Source organism: Ursus americanus, chromosome 17 (assembly GCF_024610735.1).
Source record: "Ursus americanus isolate L20-20 chromosome 17, mUrsAme1.1.p, whole genome shotgun sequence".
NCBI classification, from domain to species: domain Eukaryota; kingdom Metazoa; phylum Chordata; class Mammalia; order Carnivora; family Ursidae; genus Ursus; species Ursus americanus.
The window spans coordinates 41,127,956-41,147,810 of NC_142143.1; the positions used below are offsets into that span (position 1 = coordinate 41,127,956).

General features: G+C 34.5%; 1 protein-coding gene across 1 annotated transcript in view; it reads left to right on the forward strand.

The window, feature by feature from the left end:
* Positions 1–17,764, forward strand: part of CAPS2 (calcyphosine 2) — a 45,870-nt gene extending 28,106 nt beyond the window's left edge. Inside the window, exons 13-18 of the mRNA XM_087868921.1 lie at positions 851–969; positions 2,525–2,598; positions 4,105–4,259; positions 7,700–7,819; positions 10,266–10,362; positions 15,701–17,764. Of these exons, the coding sequence (XP_087725047.1) occupies positions 851–969; positions 2,525–2,598; positions 4,105–4,259; positions 7,700–7,819; positions 10,266–10,362; positions 15,701–15,876 (741 nt within the window). The 3' untranslated portion in view covers positions 15,877–17,764. The remainder of the gene's footprint in view (positions 1–850; positions 970–2,524; positions 2,599–4,104; positions 4,260–7,699; positions 7,820–10,265; positions 10,363–15,700) is intronic.
* Positions 17,765–19,855: the final 2,091 nt, after the last annotated feature.

The window sequence follows — 19,855 nt, forward strand, 5'->3', positions numbered from 1 at the left end:
AAGCGTCCTCTGTTGCTTTGGGCGCCCTGCCTCAGAACTCCTAGATGGACCTTACGCACACAGAGCCATACGTACATAGGCTCATATGCATTTCCCTGTCACATAGGCTCTTTAATTGCTTAATACAGTCATTTCAAGAGAATTTATGTGCGTTTTAAAGAATAGAGAGAGTACTATAGTTACAAGTATTTTAAGTAAATGCTCCAGGAAATAGGAAAGACACCTCTCCCCTTATTTTCGAGAGAAATAATTAAGCCCCTTATTTTAAATTTGTGCTTGTCCATATCTGACCATACTTATTTGAGCAACGCAGAAATAAAAATAATAATTTTCTAAGTTTGGATTGGGGATTTTTGCTAGGAATGTTTTCACCAAAACCTTGCTGCTCCAATTAGGTTACAGTTAGTTTTACATTTATGTGATGTTTGTCGTCTAAAGACCAGATGAAAGAGGGTGATGAATCTATTAGGTCATCAATTTGCAGTACATCCTTCTGTGAGTCAATGGTTCTATTTCTGAATTTAGGGATGTCATAATTTCAGTTAAAATTACTTGTCCTTTCTTCCTCTGACTCATAAAAAATTGGAGTTCTTATTTTTTCACATCACTTGTTAAATCTAAGATTGTTTTAATTGAGAGATTAATTGGGAAATTATTTCCTTTATTTTCCAATATTATTAACTGAAGCCTGTGTGGTTTCTATATATTCTCTAAGTGTAATTTTTTTTATCAGTATAAAAGTATACCATGTCAAATATAATCAGAATTGAATATTTAAAATTAGTGTTAGTTGTATTTTACTTCTTATGTGCTTTCTAGCTTTAAAGAATTCGTCTGTTAATTTCTTTAGGGTGCAAACTTGACATTTTTGAGTTCTGATCATCCCAGACTTCCAGAAAGCATAAAAGAAAACACATTACTTATACTTCGGATCACTAATATTGATCAGATAGCTTTGGATTCTCTCAAGTAAGTCAAATATGCATTTGTCATTTTGGAAGTAAGTGAAAACACTATTTTTTATTATCATAAAATGATACTCTATCCTAAAGCATTTGACTTTAGTTAAGTTTTACATTTTTGAAAAACAAAGCATAGCTACATCCGTCTATGTCATGTGCTAGACTGTACTCAAATACACTTTATATGTAGGAATAGTTAAATAAAGCTCAGAAGTGTTCCATTTTATGTTAATTTGTTTATTAATCTGCCTGTGCTATAACACCTTTATTTTACCAAATGCCACCAAAGCAGTCAATTTTAAAAGGTAGGCTATATAATATTTCCCACATTTTCAGTGTAATGCTTTTTCTTTCTTTAGCACTAAAAAATGTCTTGGGTTTCACGTGATTATAGTATTCATTGATTGATGATAAGCATAATGAAAAAATAATGCTATGAATCAAAAAGTGCTTTTATTTTTAAATTTTTATTCATTTTTTATTTCTTAGAGCAAGCAGGGGCTGGGGGAGAGAGGGTCAGAGAAAGAGGAAGTGAGAGAATCTTAAGCAGGCTTTACACCCACCAGCAAGGAGCCCGATGTGGGGCTTGATCTCAGGACCCGGAGATCATGACCTGCACTGAATTCAAGAATTGGATGCTTAACTGGCTGAGCCATCCAGGTGCCCCTCAAAAAATGCTTTTTAAAATGATTTTGAGTTTTTAAGTCACAGAATAGATATTATATAAAACATGTATTATTTATATATATTTTATTATATATAATATATATTACATGTATGAACATGTCAGTTGCAATATGTATATTTGTATATATTTTATAATATATATATTCTGTGATTTAAAAAATTCAAATTCATTTAAAGATGCTTTGATTCATAGCATTCACAGCATTATATATAAATAATATATATTTTATAATCCATCTATGTATTTCTAGATGAATTATATATTTATATATTAATATATTTATATATAAATTATATAAGTAAAATGTAAAAAATATGTAATCATATATAATCAATAAAATATATATATATTTTTAATCACAACAGATGGGTATATATGCTATTCTTGCTGAGTGTTTCTTGGTGCTGTATGCATTTCAAAATGACAATAATCGGTGTACTGTATGTGCATTAGAGGGCCATATCCCATAAACTGGCTAAAGGAAGTCTGTTTCTTTGTCATTTACTGTATTGCTCAAATGAATGCAGTTTTTTTGGCTTCTTAAAATAATGTTTTTACATTTTGTACTTTCAAAGTTAAAACTGCCTTTAAATTTGATAGTTTTAATTATTCTAAAAGAACATTGAAATAGCTGCAAAATGAATGTAATGTTTAAAGGTAGTTCTTGGAAAGTTTAAGGATTTTAGCTCTTGACTTAGCATATTTAATTTTTCTGGGAATTACAGCAGTAAGCGAGGCTGGGACTTGAGGAATCTGTAAGCACTCTTCCAACTTTGAGAGTTTCTTTGAGTCCAGAACAGGGAAGAGCTTAAGAATTTCTGTACTAAGATTGCAAAACAATATATTTTTATCACTGTGAACATATCAATTGCAGAACTGATTCTGTGGAACATGATGATATAACCAGTCAAGAAGCCAATGATAGGCTTGTCTTAAAGGCCATTCAAGGTATGTATCATTACTATTGTCTCAAGTAGTTTTAACTTTCAACAATTTTTTTGCAAGCAGTAAAACAGTATTTTCCAGATATTTCTTAGTTTTATAAAAGGCACTTGATTTATATTTCTTATTTGCTTCTTTTTATGAATTTGTATATTTAAAAATACTTTTATAAAGCAGGTGGATTTGAAAAAAAATATTTTTAGGATTTTTTCCACTTTAGTGGTCTTGTTTAACTAGTATTGTAGGAATTATGAATTTAAGAATTTTAGAAAGTATTAGATAGTATGGGTTTTCTCCATGAAATGAATAAAATATAAGTGATTTTTGTAACATAATACTTGTCTTATGCATGAGATGATATCCCAAAGCGATTTATGGCAGCCTCTTGTAAAAGAAAAAAATGCTAGCCTGGGAGCCAGGTTGATGTTTGGAGTCTGCCATTTAGTATAAGACATATTACACTGTGTAAATCCCTTGCACCTCTTTCTTCATCTCTAAAATGGGGATAACCTGTTTTATTAACTTTCCAGAGTTATTGTGGTAATAAATGAAATATATGCAGGCTTCGGATACGAAAACATGTTACAGATTTTGTTCCTAGAGTCCAGTCTTATGACCACTGCGGTATACTAGGCTCAATTAGACAGTCCTTTGATGACTCTCATGGTCAAGAGGAAGGAAGACATTAAACAAGTAATCATAGAAACCAACCTCTCATTTATAAAGTTTGATACATCCTGATTTGTCATTTAAAAATGATATGAGAGTAAGAAGGCTAGAAACAGATTTAAAAGTGGTCTGGGATTGGGGTTTGAACTCTCCCAGTATCCTTGATGTCATTGTCTCTGTTCTGTCATGGTCAGCCCAGTATTTACAAATCCGGTGACATTTGTTCTTTATTATATTTAATAACTGCTTTAGTAAAGTTAACTATATTTTCTTAAGTAAAGATGGCACAAACTGTGTTAAGTGTAATTACCGACCTGCAAAGAGAATGCTAGAAGCTCGAGAATGTGTAAGTATAAGATAGCTCTCCAAAGCCTTGATGCTGTTCAATATGTAAGTTACAGTTTGAAGATTTCGAATATTTTAGAAATTTTGAACTTGTTAGTTTTGAGTGACTTGCCTGGCATCAATTTTATAATTATAGCAAAGAGGGAAGAGATTAAAGATGTGAGATCATTAGATGAAGAAGAAGCCTGGAAAGTAAAAACTAAGGTTTTATTTATAACGTGTAGGTTATTTTCATGCTGTTGAAGTGATCCCTTATTTGTCTGTGTAACACTTTCACCACACAGTGGCGCTATAGTTCTAGTATCTTTACGTGTGATTTTGTACGAATGCTCGGCTCAAAGCATGCTATTTTTCTAAGTCTTTTGTCAGTCCTACCTGCCATCTAGTTGTGTCTTCACATCCCTTGTACCACTTACATCAACTTTAATTTTCCTACGAGAGAATCGATGCATTTGTGTGTAGGAACAATTGGTTTCCATTTTTCTTCTTCCTCAACAGATGCGTTAAAAGAACAGCTGCACAAAAGAGGTGTTCGCATTTTGACCGGACTGGGAAGATATCTTCAACAATTGGACCAGGAAGGAACTGGACTTTTAAATAAGGCAGATTTTAAGCAAACTCTGCAAGTATTTCACTTAGAAGTGTCTGAAAATGTAGGTATTGCGATGAATGACCTAGTATTCTTAAGTGGTACTATTCACTTTTCTGCTGAGATTTTAGCAGGTCACGTGTCTTTTTAAAAAAAGATTTTATTTATTTATTTATTTATGTATTTATTTATTTATTTATAGCGTGAGTGGGGGAAGGGGCAGAGGGAGAGGGAGAAAGAATTTCAAGCAGAGTCCGCGCTGACTGCTGAGCCCCCAAGATCATGACCTGAGCCCAATCAAGAGTTGGATGCTTAACCGAGTGAGCCATCGAGGTGTCCCCCCGTGTCCCTTTCTTTATGCTTCATAATCAGAGCCATCAGGCGACGAGTCCTGTCAGTCTTTAAAATTTCAATATTCATTCCTCCCTCATGTATTTAATAAGAACCTAATAAGTAGGCAGTGTTCTAAGCTTTAAGAATGCATACTCTATACTCTCAAGGTCTTCATAATCGGAGGAAAAGAAAGATGAAGGGTTACAAAAGACTGTATGTGTTAAATAGAGAATGCTTTCAGAACACATGTGATCAATTCCATGCCAGGTTATGGGGAAGAAGAGAAAAGATCATAGATCTCCTGGTGGAGAGTGTAGCTGAGCTGAGTTCTGAAGGATGAGGAGGAGTTAAACGGGCAAGAGGGGAGAAAGAACGTGGGTCAGACAGTGAATACTTCACACAAAGGAGAAGCACATGTGAAGGCACGAAAGGGCGGGGGGCGTGTAGCCTGTTCTAAGAATTGCAAAAGGTCAAAACCGTCTCCTCCCCCAAGAAGCAACCAGAGCTTTTACACGTCCTGTTCCCTGTGCTGGGAGCAGTCTTCCACTAGACCTTTGCATGACTGGATTTTCCATCATTTAGCTTTCTCTGTGGGGAGCACTACACTGATGCCTCTGTCTAGAGGAGTGCCCCCATATGATCCCTGGTCCTCTTTATGCCATTTACCATTTTGTTTTCTTCATACCACTTTGCAAGTATTTTCTGGCTTTTCTGGCAAGTAGAGTATAAGTTCTATCCGGGCAGGGACCAAGATGATTCTGGTTTCCTGCTGTGTCTAAACCTCAAATGGAACCTGGCGTACGGCAACTGAAGAAACAGCGTTTTCATGGATTTTACATGGATAGATGTATGGAAGGAAGGAAAAGAGAAGAACGGAGAGAAATAAGCCCTGTGGGGTCCATTACCTTAATGCCTTGCATGCTATGCTAAGAAGTTTGGGTTTTAGTCTAAAAGTAGATTTGAAACACGTCTACCTCAAGGGTTTCAGAGCAGAGATTCTCTTGCATTGTTCTCTCTTGCTTCAGATGGTCTTGTCACAAGGCATAGTGTATTTTGTGGGAGGAACACTGAGACTGAACTTACGAGATATAGATTCAAGTTCTAGACTTACTACTTCACCTGTGGGATCTTGCGTAGGTCTTTTAACCTTTCTGATTGACAGGCTCTTCCAGGTGATCCACAGATAATACCTACAGTCAGAGTTGCTTTGAACCTCAGACGAGAAAATTAGATGGGAGCATGCCTTTTCAACTCAAATTCTGTGCCAGTGTGATGTTGTTTATCATTATTGTGACATACCTGTCCTTTGTGTGTTTTACCAAGTTTAACCTTGTGGCCACTTAGGGATCCTGTAAATTTATCTCTTTTTTGCAATAATAATAATAATGATGATAGTAAAAATAGTAATAGAGAGTTAGAAAGCCTTGGTGTCTTTATCCACAGTCACACAGGTAATTAATAACTGAGTTAGACCTAGAGGCCAGATAGTCCAGGTCAGTCTAGTATTCTTTTGCATAAAACCAGTACTTCTCTTCTTGGCTGATTTGCTAAATCTTTGTCACTGGAGTCAGAAATAAAAACTAAAATAATTATATAAGACTTCTAACATAGAACATATGTTATAAAAATATGAGTAAGCTTCCCTTTTTTACATTTTAAAATAATATTCTGTCCTTTTGCCCTTGTAGTATCACTAGACACTGCCCATGCAATCATAAACAAAAATAAGAACTCAAGAATCACCAATCTGGGTCTAGTTGTGAAACTAGTCTGGGGAAGGCATAGTCATTCTCCTTGATTTGAAATTTGAAAAATTGATATGCACCCTAAGTAGCCTAATTTATTAGAGATACTATCAATAAATTTAAGCGCAGTTTTTTTTCAACTGAATTGCCATTTTCCATTCTGTGCCATATCTTAGAAAGACTTACATGAATTTGTTGCCACTTTTGGTTAATTATTCCATTTTTGAAAATTATTTCTTTTAAGCTTCAAGCAGTATCTTTTAATTCTAGTATTCCACGAGTTGGGCATGCAAATTCACCTTGTATCTGTATTATGTATGATTTTAGAGGTCAAGCTCATTTTTAAATTTAAGAGCACGTTGTACAGACACTTTGAAGTCAGTCATGTACTGGGCATTATGACAGACAAATCAGGGGTTATTGAAAATTGGGGGGAAGCAGGGCATCTTAAGATTGAGTTTTTCTTATTAGAATTTTAATTGAGGGGCGCCTGGGTGGCACAGCGGTTAAGCGTCTGCCTTCGGCTCAGGGCGTGATCCCGGCGTTACGGGATCGAGCCCCACGTCGGGCTCCTCCACTATGAGCCTGCTTCTTCCTCTCCCACTCCCCCTGCTTGTGTTCCCTCTCTCGCTGGCTGTCTCTATCTCTGTCAAATAAATAAATAAATAAATAAATAATCTTTAAAAAAAAAAAAGAATTTTAATTGAAGGAAGTAGGAGGAAGTAGAAGAGAACTTGAGTCCCATTGTTTGTCAGTCACTTGCTAGGTATCTTATTTACAATCTCACTTAAAGCTAACAACTTGACTGAAACTTTGAAAATATATTTATTTACCTGAGTTTAAGAAAACCTCTTCTGTAATTTTTTCTGTTATTAGGCAGTCTGTGGATAGAACATTCTATTAAATTGCACATTTGCAAAGAAATAAGTAGCAGTGGTAAAATGAACAAACTGAAGTAAGGATTTACTCAAAATAACACCTTTCAGTGTGAATTGTGGAATAATAATAATAATAAGATCTGTATTTTTGAAACATGACGACTAGCAGAAATACTGTTAATGGCCCTGATGCTATTGGAGGCACTGTAGAACCTGAAGTGAATTTTTAATTTTACATATATAATACATCAAAAATAATTAAATGTTCAAATTCAAGTAGGTGGTGAGCATTTTATATAGAAAATAAGAATTTGTGACACTGGCACTCCTAAATGACCCTGAACTTTACAGAACTGTCCATCACAGAGTTCCTTTAAATAGTTTTCTTAGTGTTTGTTTGGGTTTATATGTAACTTTTTGGAATTGTCTTGCTGAGTCTGCTACCTTGTCTGGGACTACAAAAGTAGTAACAAAATACTATAAGATGAGTTTTGTTGTGGTCATATATAACTTTAAGGTGGAACAGTGGTCTCCGTGAATATTTCTAGGATTTTGAGTCTGCGTGGCAAATTCTGAATGGCGATGGCAGTGGCAAGGTTGATTATGGAGAATTCAAACGTGCCATTATTGGTGAAATGAATGAATACAGGAAATCATTTGTTCGAAAGGTAACTTTGTTAAGTAATTTTTGAAAGAGTTACTTTTTTTAAGATTTAAAAAAAATTTTTGTATTTATTCGAGACAGAGTGAGAGAGAGCAAGAAAGAGAGAGCAGGAGCGGGGGGGGGGGCGGGGGGGCGGGGGGGGCGGCAGAGGGAGAAGCAGGCTCCCCGCTGAGCAGAGAGCCCGATATGGGACTCAGGGATCATGACCCGAGCTGAAGGCAGACGCTTAACCAACTGAGCCACCCAGGTGCCCCTGAAATAGTTACTTTTAATAGAGTGTTGGGTTCATTATTTTAAAACTTTATTGAATTACCATTGAACATGTTTTAAATCCCCTTACCTGTAATTTATTTTGTGATTAGTAAAATACAGGCAAACACATATATATACAAATCTACCAGGATAAAGCAAAATAATTTATGCATATGTTTTAGGAACAGATTTTAAAAGGAAAAAAATCTGAAATCAAATTTTGGTTCATAAATTACTAGTTCCATAAATTACTGGCTCCATAAATGACTAGTTATATGATTATCTATTATTAAATATCTCTGAGCTTTAGTTTCTTGTCTCATAGAGTTGGTATAAGGATTAAACTTGTAAAATTCTTAGCATTGTGGCTGTTCCAGTGTCAAGGCTCAATACATGTTATCTTAGGATTATGACTAAGAGATGTTTCTCTGGTTTTTATAATATGCATATTAGCTAGCTATTCAAATGAAGATTAAAATGACTATTAAATTGGAATTAAACACAGGAGTCCTGATTTTTAAAAAAGATTTATTTATTTATTTTAGGGAGAGAGAGAAAGAGAAGCATGCTCAGGCATGCGTGAGTGGGGGAAGGGGCAGAGGGAGAAGGAGAGACAATCTCAAGCAAGCTCCACCCTCAGCTTGGAGCCCAACACAGGCTCGATTTCACAACCCTGAGATCGTGACCTGAGCCCAAATCAAGAGTTGGGCTTAACCAACTGAGCCACGCAGGCACCTGCAGGGGGCCCTGATTTTTATAGGAAAGTACATATTACTCAGGTTCTGCTGGCCGTTTTTAGACCATACTTCTGAGCAATGTAGTTTCTTTCTCTTTTGTATATGTACCTGATAAAAAAAATGTATATGCATCTAATATTGAAACAAAGCTTTTGTGTATAGAAAAGTATAAACAATTACATGAGGTATAAATCTCAAATAGAAAATATCAAAATCTTTATCTTTACTGGCCAAAAAACACAATAAAAACTGTGTTAAATGAATTTACCACATAATAATTTCTAAATTTGCATTTTTTTGTGCTTTACATGTCCTGGTGACAGATTTGAATATCAGGAGTAGAAACTGGAGGGTTATCTCTTTCATAAATCTTGATACTAGGAATAGAGGACAAAAGTATAGTTATAAAGTACTGCATTAGTTCACCAGGGCTGCCTTAACAAATACTACAGACTGGGTGGTTTAAGTAACAGAAATTTATTGTCTCACCGTTCTGGAGGCTAGAAGTCCAAGATCAAGATTTTAGCAGGTTTGGTTTCTCCTGAGGTCTTTCTCCTTGGCTTGTGATTGGCTGTCTTTTCCCTCTGTGCTCACATGGTCATCCCTCAGTCTGGTTGTCTGGGTCCTAATCTCCTCTTCTTATAAGGACACTGGTCATATTGAATTAGAGTCCACCCTAGCAATTCCATTTTAAATGAATTACCTCCTTAGAGGCCCTATCTCCAAAATAACAGTCACATTCTGAGGTACTGGAACGGGGGAGGGGTTAGGGCTTCAAAGTATAATGGGGGGGGGGGATGCAGCCCATAATAGGTACCATATTTCTGTGAACACATTATTGTGAATAACCAAACTTGATTCTAGTTTTGACTCTTTTGCAGATGTGGGCTGTTGCTTTGGGTTGGTTGTATGTTTCTATATACCCATTTCTTTTCCCCATAAAATATTTTTTATTTTATGATACTAAAAATTGCATTGAATTAGAGGAGCAGTAAAACAACTGGCATATCAAAAGGTGGTGTTAAATTTCAGGAAATAGAGAAACACAAGCCATTTAAAAAATAGTACACTTTCTTATTGATTTTGGTGATGAATATTTGCATGTTCACTTTTTGAATCAAAATGGTCCCGGCAATTTGTCTTGGCCATTTATCAGTTTCTTATAAATCCTAGAGCTGTAATTTACCAGAAAGGTCTTTTACCCACCTCTTCAGTGTGAGAAGAGGAAAGCCAGGGCAACGGAGGTTAGCTTACCGTCTCAAGGTCAGGTGCCAGAAAGTGTAGGTTACCTAACATCTTGCTCCAATATCTTCCTTATTCATGATGCTTCCTTCATATACCAGTTTCGTACTTTTAAACTGGCTTGTTTAGAGTTCAAGGATGACCTTCTACAGAATAGAGAATTAGGTTCTCATGTCTAATGATTTCATAGAAAAAAATAACATTTCTCTCTTTATTTAGGCCTTCATGAAATTGGATTTCAACAAAACTGGCTATGTGCCTATTATAGACATAAGAAAATGTTACTGTGCAAAGAAGCACCCTCAAGTAATTTCAGGTAATTATTATGAGTCAAAATGCATTAGATTTCTAAAATGTTAGTTAATAAAAGTAATATCTTTAAATTATATTAACTTACAGTGTGGACTTGAGGCCATTAAGAGAGAAAATAAACAGTTATTTTTTAAACTAGAAACGTAAGAGCCATTTGACCTTCTTCATTTAAAAATTGTGAGGTCTATTGTCTCTGCTTATTTTTTTTCTTTGATGTTTATAAACTGAGATCGAACTTTTATTTCTTGCTAAGGAGATTGTGAGGAATTTGAGTTAGGACAAAATGGATTTAGAGGACAGATAATTACATGTGCAAGTTCTCTGAGTTAATTTTACTATATCTTCGTATACTTGAAGATTTAAGGCAGAAAGCAAACGTCTTTCTCTGGGAATGGTGGTATACATTTAACAAGCGTACATATGTCTATCAAAATTTGAGGATCTAGACAATATCCTAAATACATACAGGCAATTTAGGACAGTTTGACTTAACAATTTTCTGACTTTACAGTAGTGCGAAATCAATGTGCATTTAGTAGAAACTGCACTTTGAATTTTGGATTTTGATCTTTGCCTGGCTAATGATGTGCGGTATAACACTCTACTGTCGCGCTGGGCAGCGGTAGCAAGCTGCAACTCCCAGTCAGCCATGCGACCAGGAGGCTCAACAACCCAACGCTTCTATAACCGTTCTATACCCATACAGCTGTTCTGTTGTTCACTTTCAGTACCGTATTCAATAAGTTACGTGAGATATCCAACACTATAGTATAAAATAGGCTTTGTGTTTGGTGATTTTTGCCCAACTGTAGGCTAATTGTAAGTGTTCTGAGCACAGGTAAGGTAGGCTAGGCGAAGCTATGGTATCTAGTTGATGAAGTGAATTAAATACATTTTCAGCTTACGATAGTTTCAGTTTATGATGGGTTTATCAGACATGACTGTATTGGAAGTCAGAGAAGATCTGTAATTTTAGAGATTCATTACCTACTATATTTCTTCTGATTTTAATTTTTACATAATTGATTTATAAATAAATTATTATAAAGAAAGTGTTTGGCCACAGTAGCTCTCCTCTTTTCATCACATTTTCCTCTGCAGAGGTAACACTTAATTATCATTTAATGTATATAATTTTCAGTCCTTACTCTATGAATTTTCATAGCTGTATAGGTACTATAAATATCAAATACTTCTTGAAGTTGTTTTTTTTTTACATGACAGGTACACTAAATACACTGCTATGTAGTTTACTTTTTACACTCAAAAATATGTTTTGGAGCTCTTACCATATCAATCCATATTGAGCCACATTATTTTTATCTGCCGCAGATTATTCTTTTTAAAAATTAATACACTACAATTTACCTAGTTCGTTTCCTACTGGCAGACTTTAAATTTCTAAGTAATGAACAATGAATAGGCTTATTTGTGACTCCTTAGGCTCATTTTCCGCTGTTTCCGTGTGTGGGGGGGGGTAATTTCAATACCTAGAATATCTAAATTTCAAATTTTAATTAATACTTACAAATTGCATTGTAAGATGGTTATACCAGATTATACTGTCATTAGTTGGAGAATTCATTTCCCCGACTATCATGCCAACACCATAGAATTTTGCCAATCTGATAGACTAAAAAATTTTTTATTTGCATTTCCTGAGTTATTTGGAAGGTTAAACATATTATTGTATATTTTTTGACCGTTTGTAATTTATATTTTATGAAGTTTCTTTCTAATTTATGATTTCGATCATATACTGTTAAATACTATAGAATACTATTATTCCAGAATTTTCCTTTAATATTTTTATTATTAAAAGAAGATACACTGTAATTACTTTGGTGTATCATCATTAACCCTTGTAAATGGTTTATTTATTACTTTTAATTATGAAGTGAAAAAACCAACAGTTTGTTATAAAGATTTAAGCTAATCATCACTGGCTTCCCAATTTCTAATAATCTATTTCAGTTCAGAATAGTTTAATTTGCTTATCAATGACTTCAAATGAACTGCAGTTGCCATAAGAAAATTTCTAGCATTATTGAATTGGAGTTAGCATATCTTTTCCTTTAAATCTATGTCATTCTCTGCTTTTCTCCTTTAATTTGTCTTGCTAAATATAAGAACAAGATAGTTTACTTATTTCAAAAAGGTGATTTCAACATCCTGTTTGTTTTTCTCTTTAGCTTAATTGAGTTGCTAAAGTAGCTTTAGTTTTGTTAGATGTCACTGAATTGTTGGTGAGGGTTTTGTTCTTATTGTTGGATAAGCCTTCATTAGTTTAAGAAATTCCATACCTCATCTTTGCATTCACATTAAGAAAGATAAGCTGGTAGGTACACACAGTCTTAAAAAGAGGAACACATACTACAGTTTTTTAAAATTTAAATATTATTATTTATCATTACAAATCATAATCTACTCACATGCCCATCTCTGGAATATAAATTATTTATAATTTTTTAAAAAAGATTTATTTATTTGAGAAAGAGAGAGAGCGAGAGCAGGGGGAGGGGCAGAGAGATAGGGAGAGAAGCAGACTACCCACTGAACCTGGAGCCCAATGCGGGGCTTGATCTCATGACCCCAAGATCATTAACTGAGCCACATCTAGAGTCAGATGCTCAACTGACTAAGCCACCCAGGTGCCCCTAGATTATTTATAATTTATAATTAATTTCAAATTAAGGTTTTTGTAGCATAATTTAACTATAGAAAATACTTTCTTTTTACTTAAATAATTTATTAGAAAAAAGTGTTTTCAGCTTTACTAGAAATGAGGTGTCCCAAATATGTTTCTGTGTAAAGATAGTAGAAATTTATCATTGTTTAATAAAATACCTCTAGGAGTAGATAAAGAAAGGTTAGTTACAAATGATAAAAGGTATGTATTTCTTTGGTGGTGATACAGAGGCAGTATAAAATTCTTGAGTATTTGAAACACAAATTTAAATTAAAATGTTTTCATTAAAGATAGTATTAAAACTCATTTGTTCAGAAATGTGGATGGTAAACAGAGGAGGAATTCTCTTCTGCCAACAGGTATATATTTTTGTATAGATTAGATCTTGGTTAATTTTAATCCTTGACTAACAGTCACAAATTCACTCTATTGTTTTATATTACCATTTCTGCAGAACATAATTATTCAGTCCTTGTTCATTCAGCCTTTTTTTTTAAATAAAATAATCACTTGTTCTCTATTCTGCACACATTTTTACAAGACAGCAAACGTCTGAAGCATTTCGTTAGTTTGAAAGGCACTTAACAATGAATTACAAGTCCATTAGAGAACCTCTGGTTTTTGAAAAAGGTCCAGCTCTTACCCTAATTTTGCCCACCTCGTTAGATAATCAAGGTAGTATTCCCCACTTAAGTGTGTTGTTTTAAGATGCAGCATGACTTCACAATGATCCAGAGGGTCATTTAGAGTTTTCGGACGCTTTTTGCCTTTCTAGATGCGTCTCTATTTCCTCTGAGTACCATCTGGCCGTATTCGTAGCTTCCATTCATCTTTCAATTCCTTTTATGAAGAACTCCAGGAACATCTTTTTTCCTGTTCTGTGCTGGGATCCTGGGAGTATATCTGGGTGCATGTGAGTTGGGTAGCCCCTGACATTGCTCCTTCCTCTTAACTGACCACAGTATAACCCAAGCTACTTATCGAAATAGCTTGTTGTTCTCTTTCTGAATAAAAAAAAAAAAAATCAAATGAATGAAATGACTGAACCAGATATTTTATGTTCCCTCTTTGTTTTGTTTTTTGTTTTTTTAAAGATTTTATTTATTTATCTGTCAGAGAGAGAGCTCTTGCGAGCGCACAAGCAGGGGGAGCAGCAGAGGGAGAGGGAGAGGCAGGTTCCCCGCTGAGTAAGAAGCCCGCTTTGGGATCAGGTCCAGGATCATGACCTGAGCTGAAGGCAGATGCTTAACCCACTGAGCCACCCACTCAGTCCCTGTGTTTTTTGTTTGTTTGTTTTATTTTGTTTTGTTTTAGAACTTTTACAGTATTTTAATTGAATGTAAACAGCTGTGAAAGGGGGATTCTAGAGATATAAAATTTCCAGAGTTAATGCATTCTTCCTGGTTTGCTAAAATTGACCTGCTTCTCCCCAGTTAAACTCAGCAGATTATTCTTTTTAGAAGTACTTTTCAGTCACAATCCATGGGTGGAGATTACAATGTTTTAGTCATCTCAGTTAATACACCAGGTTAGGAATCTTAATGGGTATAGCATGGTCAAATGAATAATTTTCTTTCTCTTTATTTCTTTCGATTTTATTTATTTATTTATTTATTTATTTATTTATTTATTTATTTATTTATTTAAATTCAAGTTAGTTAACATACAGTGTATTATTAGTTTCAGGATAGATTTTAGTGATTCATCAGCTGCATACAATACCCAGTGCTCATTACTTCAGGTGGCCTCCTTAATGCCCATCACCCAGTTACCACCTCCCCCCACCCACCTCCCCCCCAGCAGCCCTCAGTTTGTTCCCTATAGCTTGAGTCTTTTACAGTTTGCCTCCCTCTCTGTTTTCCTCTTATTTCATTTTCCCTTCCCTTCCCCTATAGTCATCTGTTTTGTTTCTTAACTTCCACATATGAATGAAATCATATGGTATTTGTCTCTGACTCACTTTGCTTAGCAGTTATGTTCTCTCTTTAAGTAACTGAAGAATTATAATTTTTTTACAAATGTGATTCTCAATAGCATCTTCCAATAGAATGAAATTAATCATATTTAGTATGACGTAGTGGAAATAGCCTACTTAATGTCAGAGATTAAAATAGAGTGATTTAATCCAGTGAAAATTCTTCCAGCTAAGATTTTCGTAGGCCTCTGAATCCTGTTTGTGGTAATATTTTCGAGCTGCAGTTACAAGTAACTGATTCATAAAATAACTAATGTGTGAATCTGGGGATGTTTTTCACACATTGCATTACTGCGTTAACAGCCTATAAATCTCTGTTTACTATAAACAGTAAATCTCAATTTACTTGTTTTCTTTTTTCCTCATTTCTAATGAGAATAAAGCCGAGTCCAAACATTAAGATATATAAGAATATCTACTGTAGCGACTGTTATTTTGTTTATACTTATAGGACACATCTGATCAGAAGCTTAAAAGATCCCTCAAAAGTGTATTAAAGTCATCACCATTAAATTCTGATTCATGCAAGAAAATGTTTAAATAAATTGGAGGGTAGTTTGGCATAAGATTTGAAACAGTCGAAAAGATTTCGTAAGGTGATTAAGTATTTCTTTATCGTCATCAGTCATTTTACTAGTGTTTTAAGGAGATTGTTTCACCGTCGGTACTATCTTACAGGCCATTCCACAGAGGAAGAAATCAAATTATCTTTTCTAGAAACATTAAAAGATGCCTGCAGCAAGTCTGAGGAAGTGTCCTACGGTGAATTTGAAGATTACTATGAAGGTCTAAGTATAGAGATGGTAAATGATGAAGATTTTGTTACTATCGTACGTACTCCATGGGGGATTTAGTGTTTTTAGAACAAGTGTGTCTTCAACACTAAGCATTTTAAAGGAGAGATAAATTGAATGTAAAATATGGTCAAACCCTGGAATATATTTGTGTAGGACTTCTTTTTTTGTATTGTTTTTTGTTTTTCTCAAACAGGTTGAGTCTAGAAGGAGAAATCAGAAAGAGAGCTGGAGGGGTATGTGTCTGGTCATGTGCATGTCTGAGTGCTTGCCTGTCTCTAAGTGTGTAAAGCTGTATCTTTTGATTCATTACTTATCTTGAAAATATTTAAAAGGTCATTTTTTAAATTAGACTTCATAGGAAAGTTACATCTGAATCAAACTATATGAGGGTTTGTATATAGTAACGAAGTTACTCGTCCATTGGTTTTTGGCTACCCATTCCCCAAAATATGATTGCCACCATTCTCAATTTGATGGACTGGAGTTGGGCCCAAAGCCTGTAAGACTTCTAATAGTTCAGCTTGTTTCAAACATATTAAAATGTTAAAGGAATTAAAGGATATTCAAGAGAAATTTTCCATGTGGTGTAGATGTTTTCTGTAACATAAATATTTAGAATGATGGAGGCTTACCCTCAAAATGCTTATTTAAACACTGATTTGTCTTGTGGATTCTTCTAAATTATGTGCTGTTGTTTGTCCAGTAGAGCACAATGTAATTATTCTAGTGATCACCTCTGTTCTTTCTTTTATTCTGTTTTTAACTGCAATCCTTTTTACCTACACAGAATTACTGTTTAGCTAGAGACAATACAAAATAGGAGGGAGAATATTTTCTTAGATTTTTAAATAAAGATCTCAAAAAGTGCATTATCCCATGTATGGACTAAGGGATAATTTAGTAATTCTTCACAAAATGTAAAAGGATGTTTGTGTCCTAAAATCAATGTATGTTATTCTAAACATCTCTTTTTGTTATACTAAGCAACTAAAACATTTTCTTCTAAATAGATATTATTTAATGGTTAGATGTATTGTTATTATCTTTTCTAAATTCTTCTTCATTTCTCACTTCTCCTTGGAAATACAGAGAGAAGAGATAACTTCATAGAGTTGTTTCCAAGTTTATAATTTTAAATGTTACATGTTAAGATAACATAAATTAGAAAAGAATGGTGTTGAGTAAAGTAAGTTGTTAAAAAATGAAAACATATACTTTGTAGAATGTGACTTTTGGCACATAACTTTATTCATCCATACCCTTGGCAACATTATCAGAGATGTGTGTGAACACAATAACTTCAAAGTAGTACTTTTTCAAGATTTGAGGAGATACTAAAACTCACTACTAAAATACCAGAAGGAACATATGTATGAACATTTTACTGCTATTTTTGCTAGCTAAATTCTTTATCCCTTGGATTTTTTTTTCCAATTAGGTTATTGTAATTAAAACAATATGCTGGGAGACATTTTGGTAGAAATAAGTCTGTAATACCATTTCTGTATCACATTCTTTTTCTTGGAGAAAATTATCCAATGATAGTCATTTTAAACCTTACAAATTGTCCTCATATTGAAATGACTAAGTCTGTGGGTGCTCAATATGCATGTACTATTTTTCATTGATAAATTTTTATTTATTCATAACAAATCTATTCCTTTATTGTTAGGTCATTTTTTTTGTGAATATAATCAGAAAACGTATAGGCTGTCATATCGTGAAAAAAGGGGATTCTTCTGGGATTTAACATGTGAAAGTCACATTATACTCTTAAATAAGCCTCCACCCTCTTAATATAAATATTCATATGTGTTTGCAAAAAGTTTCTCTATTTTGGAGCTTAGAAGTAGTTAATTTCTTATTATTTTACACTGTTATATTTCAGTGTAGAGTTAGAAAACACATATTCAATGTGTTGTTTGTGTATTTTGTTAAATTTTAATTGGTGGCACAATAAATCGTTCTGCATTTGCTTTACTGTCTGCATTCTTTGATTTTGGTATAATAAAATCTGTTATTTAATATCTAGTTTAATAGAAGAGCATTTAATTACGTAGTTACATTTTCAAACACCCACAACATAATAAGTGACATTTGAAATTCTATACTTAACAGTCTTCAAGAGTCTAAAATATCTCTTGATTAACTTTAAAATATTAAATATGGAATTTTATGTTGTAGTGATGTTACATGAATTTTATAGTTAAGTGTATATTTCATCATTCTCTAGGTCTTTAAAAGGTCTTTATTTGTGGCATAGAGTTGTTTCCCAGTAGCCATACTGTTTATTGAATTCTACATATTAATTTTAGTGTCTATTCTTATAAATAATGTTTTACAGAATTTTTGGGAAAACTCACACTGTATTAGAAAAGAAGGGATACTATTTAGGAATTTTGAGCTATATTTTAGTTAGGAAAGAATATACATTTGAATGATGGAGCAACTGGAGCATAATATAGATAAAAGTGTATGTTCCTATTTTAAATTTTATAGTATATGAACATATGTACTTACGGAACCAGTGACTACCTCTACACAGGTAGAGTCACTTAAAATAGTCCATAATTTTGATACAGCTGTAAAACACATTTTATCAATTACTTTGGATTTCCAGTCAAAATTGTGAGTTACTTCAGGAGAGAATTGTGTTTACTAGGCTGTGCTTACTGCAGATTATTTAACATGCATATATATGTGAGATTATGGTTTGTAGTGCTTGAATAAATAAAATATATACTGTGATAAAATGTAGTCATACTAGGTTGGCCAGCAAGGACAAATACTCATAGTGAAAGTGCTTAAAGAAGGAGAAGGAATTGAACCTACATAACAAGCCGAGCAAGAGAAGAGCAAAGAGAATTCAGGGGGTTGATAGGGAAATGTCAGAATCTGATGATGAGGAAAACCTCCTGTTACAGCCTTCCACTTTTATTTTTTATTAAAGTTTTTTTTTATTTATTCAACAGAGATAGAGACAGCCAGCGAGAGAGGGAACACAAGCAGGGGGAGTGGGAGAGGAAGAAGCAGGCTCCCAGTGGAGGAGCCTGACGTGGGGCTCGATCCCATAACGCCAAGATCACGCCCTGAGCCGAAGGCAGACGCTTAACCGCTGTGCCACCCAGGCGCCCCACAGCCTTCCACTTTTATTTTATGGTTATAAACTTCCAAGGAAAACTTATTTTTTGGATATCTTCCTATATAAGTGCTTCATAGTGGAGCCACTGTTCATTTGATCATTTCATTCAGCCAGTCATGTAGATGGTTGACCACTAAACAACATGGAGGGTAGGGGTGCCGATCCCCTGTATGGTCAAAAATCCACCTATAACTTTTGACTCCTCCAAAACTTAAGTACTAATAGCCTACTGTTGACCAGAACCCTTAGCAATAACATAAATAGTCTACTAGCATATATTTTACATGTTACATTATATACCGCATTCTTAAAGTAAGCTAGAGAAAAGAAAACTGTATTTATAAAAAAAAAAATCCAGGTGTAGGTGGACCTGCGCAGGGCAAACCCGTATTGTTCAAGGGTCAACTGTATTTACTGTGTAGCACTATTCCATGCAATTTCCAAGGCTCTCGGGACAGTCTAGATTTTTCTCACATGCTGTATATCCACTTTGTCTCAAGCCCTTTGGTTTCTTACTTTTGAGTCCATCCCTTTCACTGTTCTCAACGCCTATTCCTTTGCTCAAGCTTTCGCCGCCTTTCATGTGTATCACCGCCACATCGACTCTGCCTCCTCCCCAATCCTACTTCAACCCATCCTACACATTGCTGTTAGAATGATCTAAGATGTGCTTCCATGATTTAAGTCCTCCCATGGTATCCCATACGTTTAACAGAAGTTCAAACTCCTCACCTTAACGCATAAAACCTAAAGAATCTGGTCTCCCTAAGCTCATCTCCTCCACAGTTCACTCTCCTTGCCCCCCAGCCATTCCGAACTACTAGTTTTTGAACTGGATTGTGAGGTTTCAAACCGCTGTGACTTCAGAACTGCTCTGCTGCTTTTTTCTAAAAC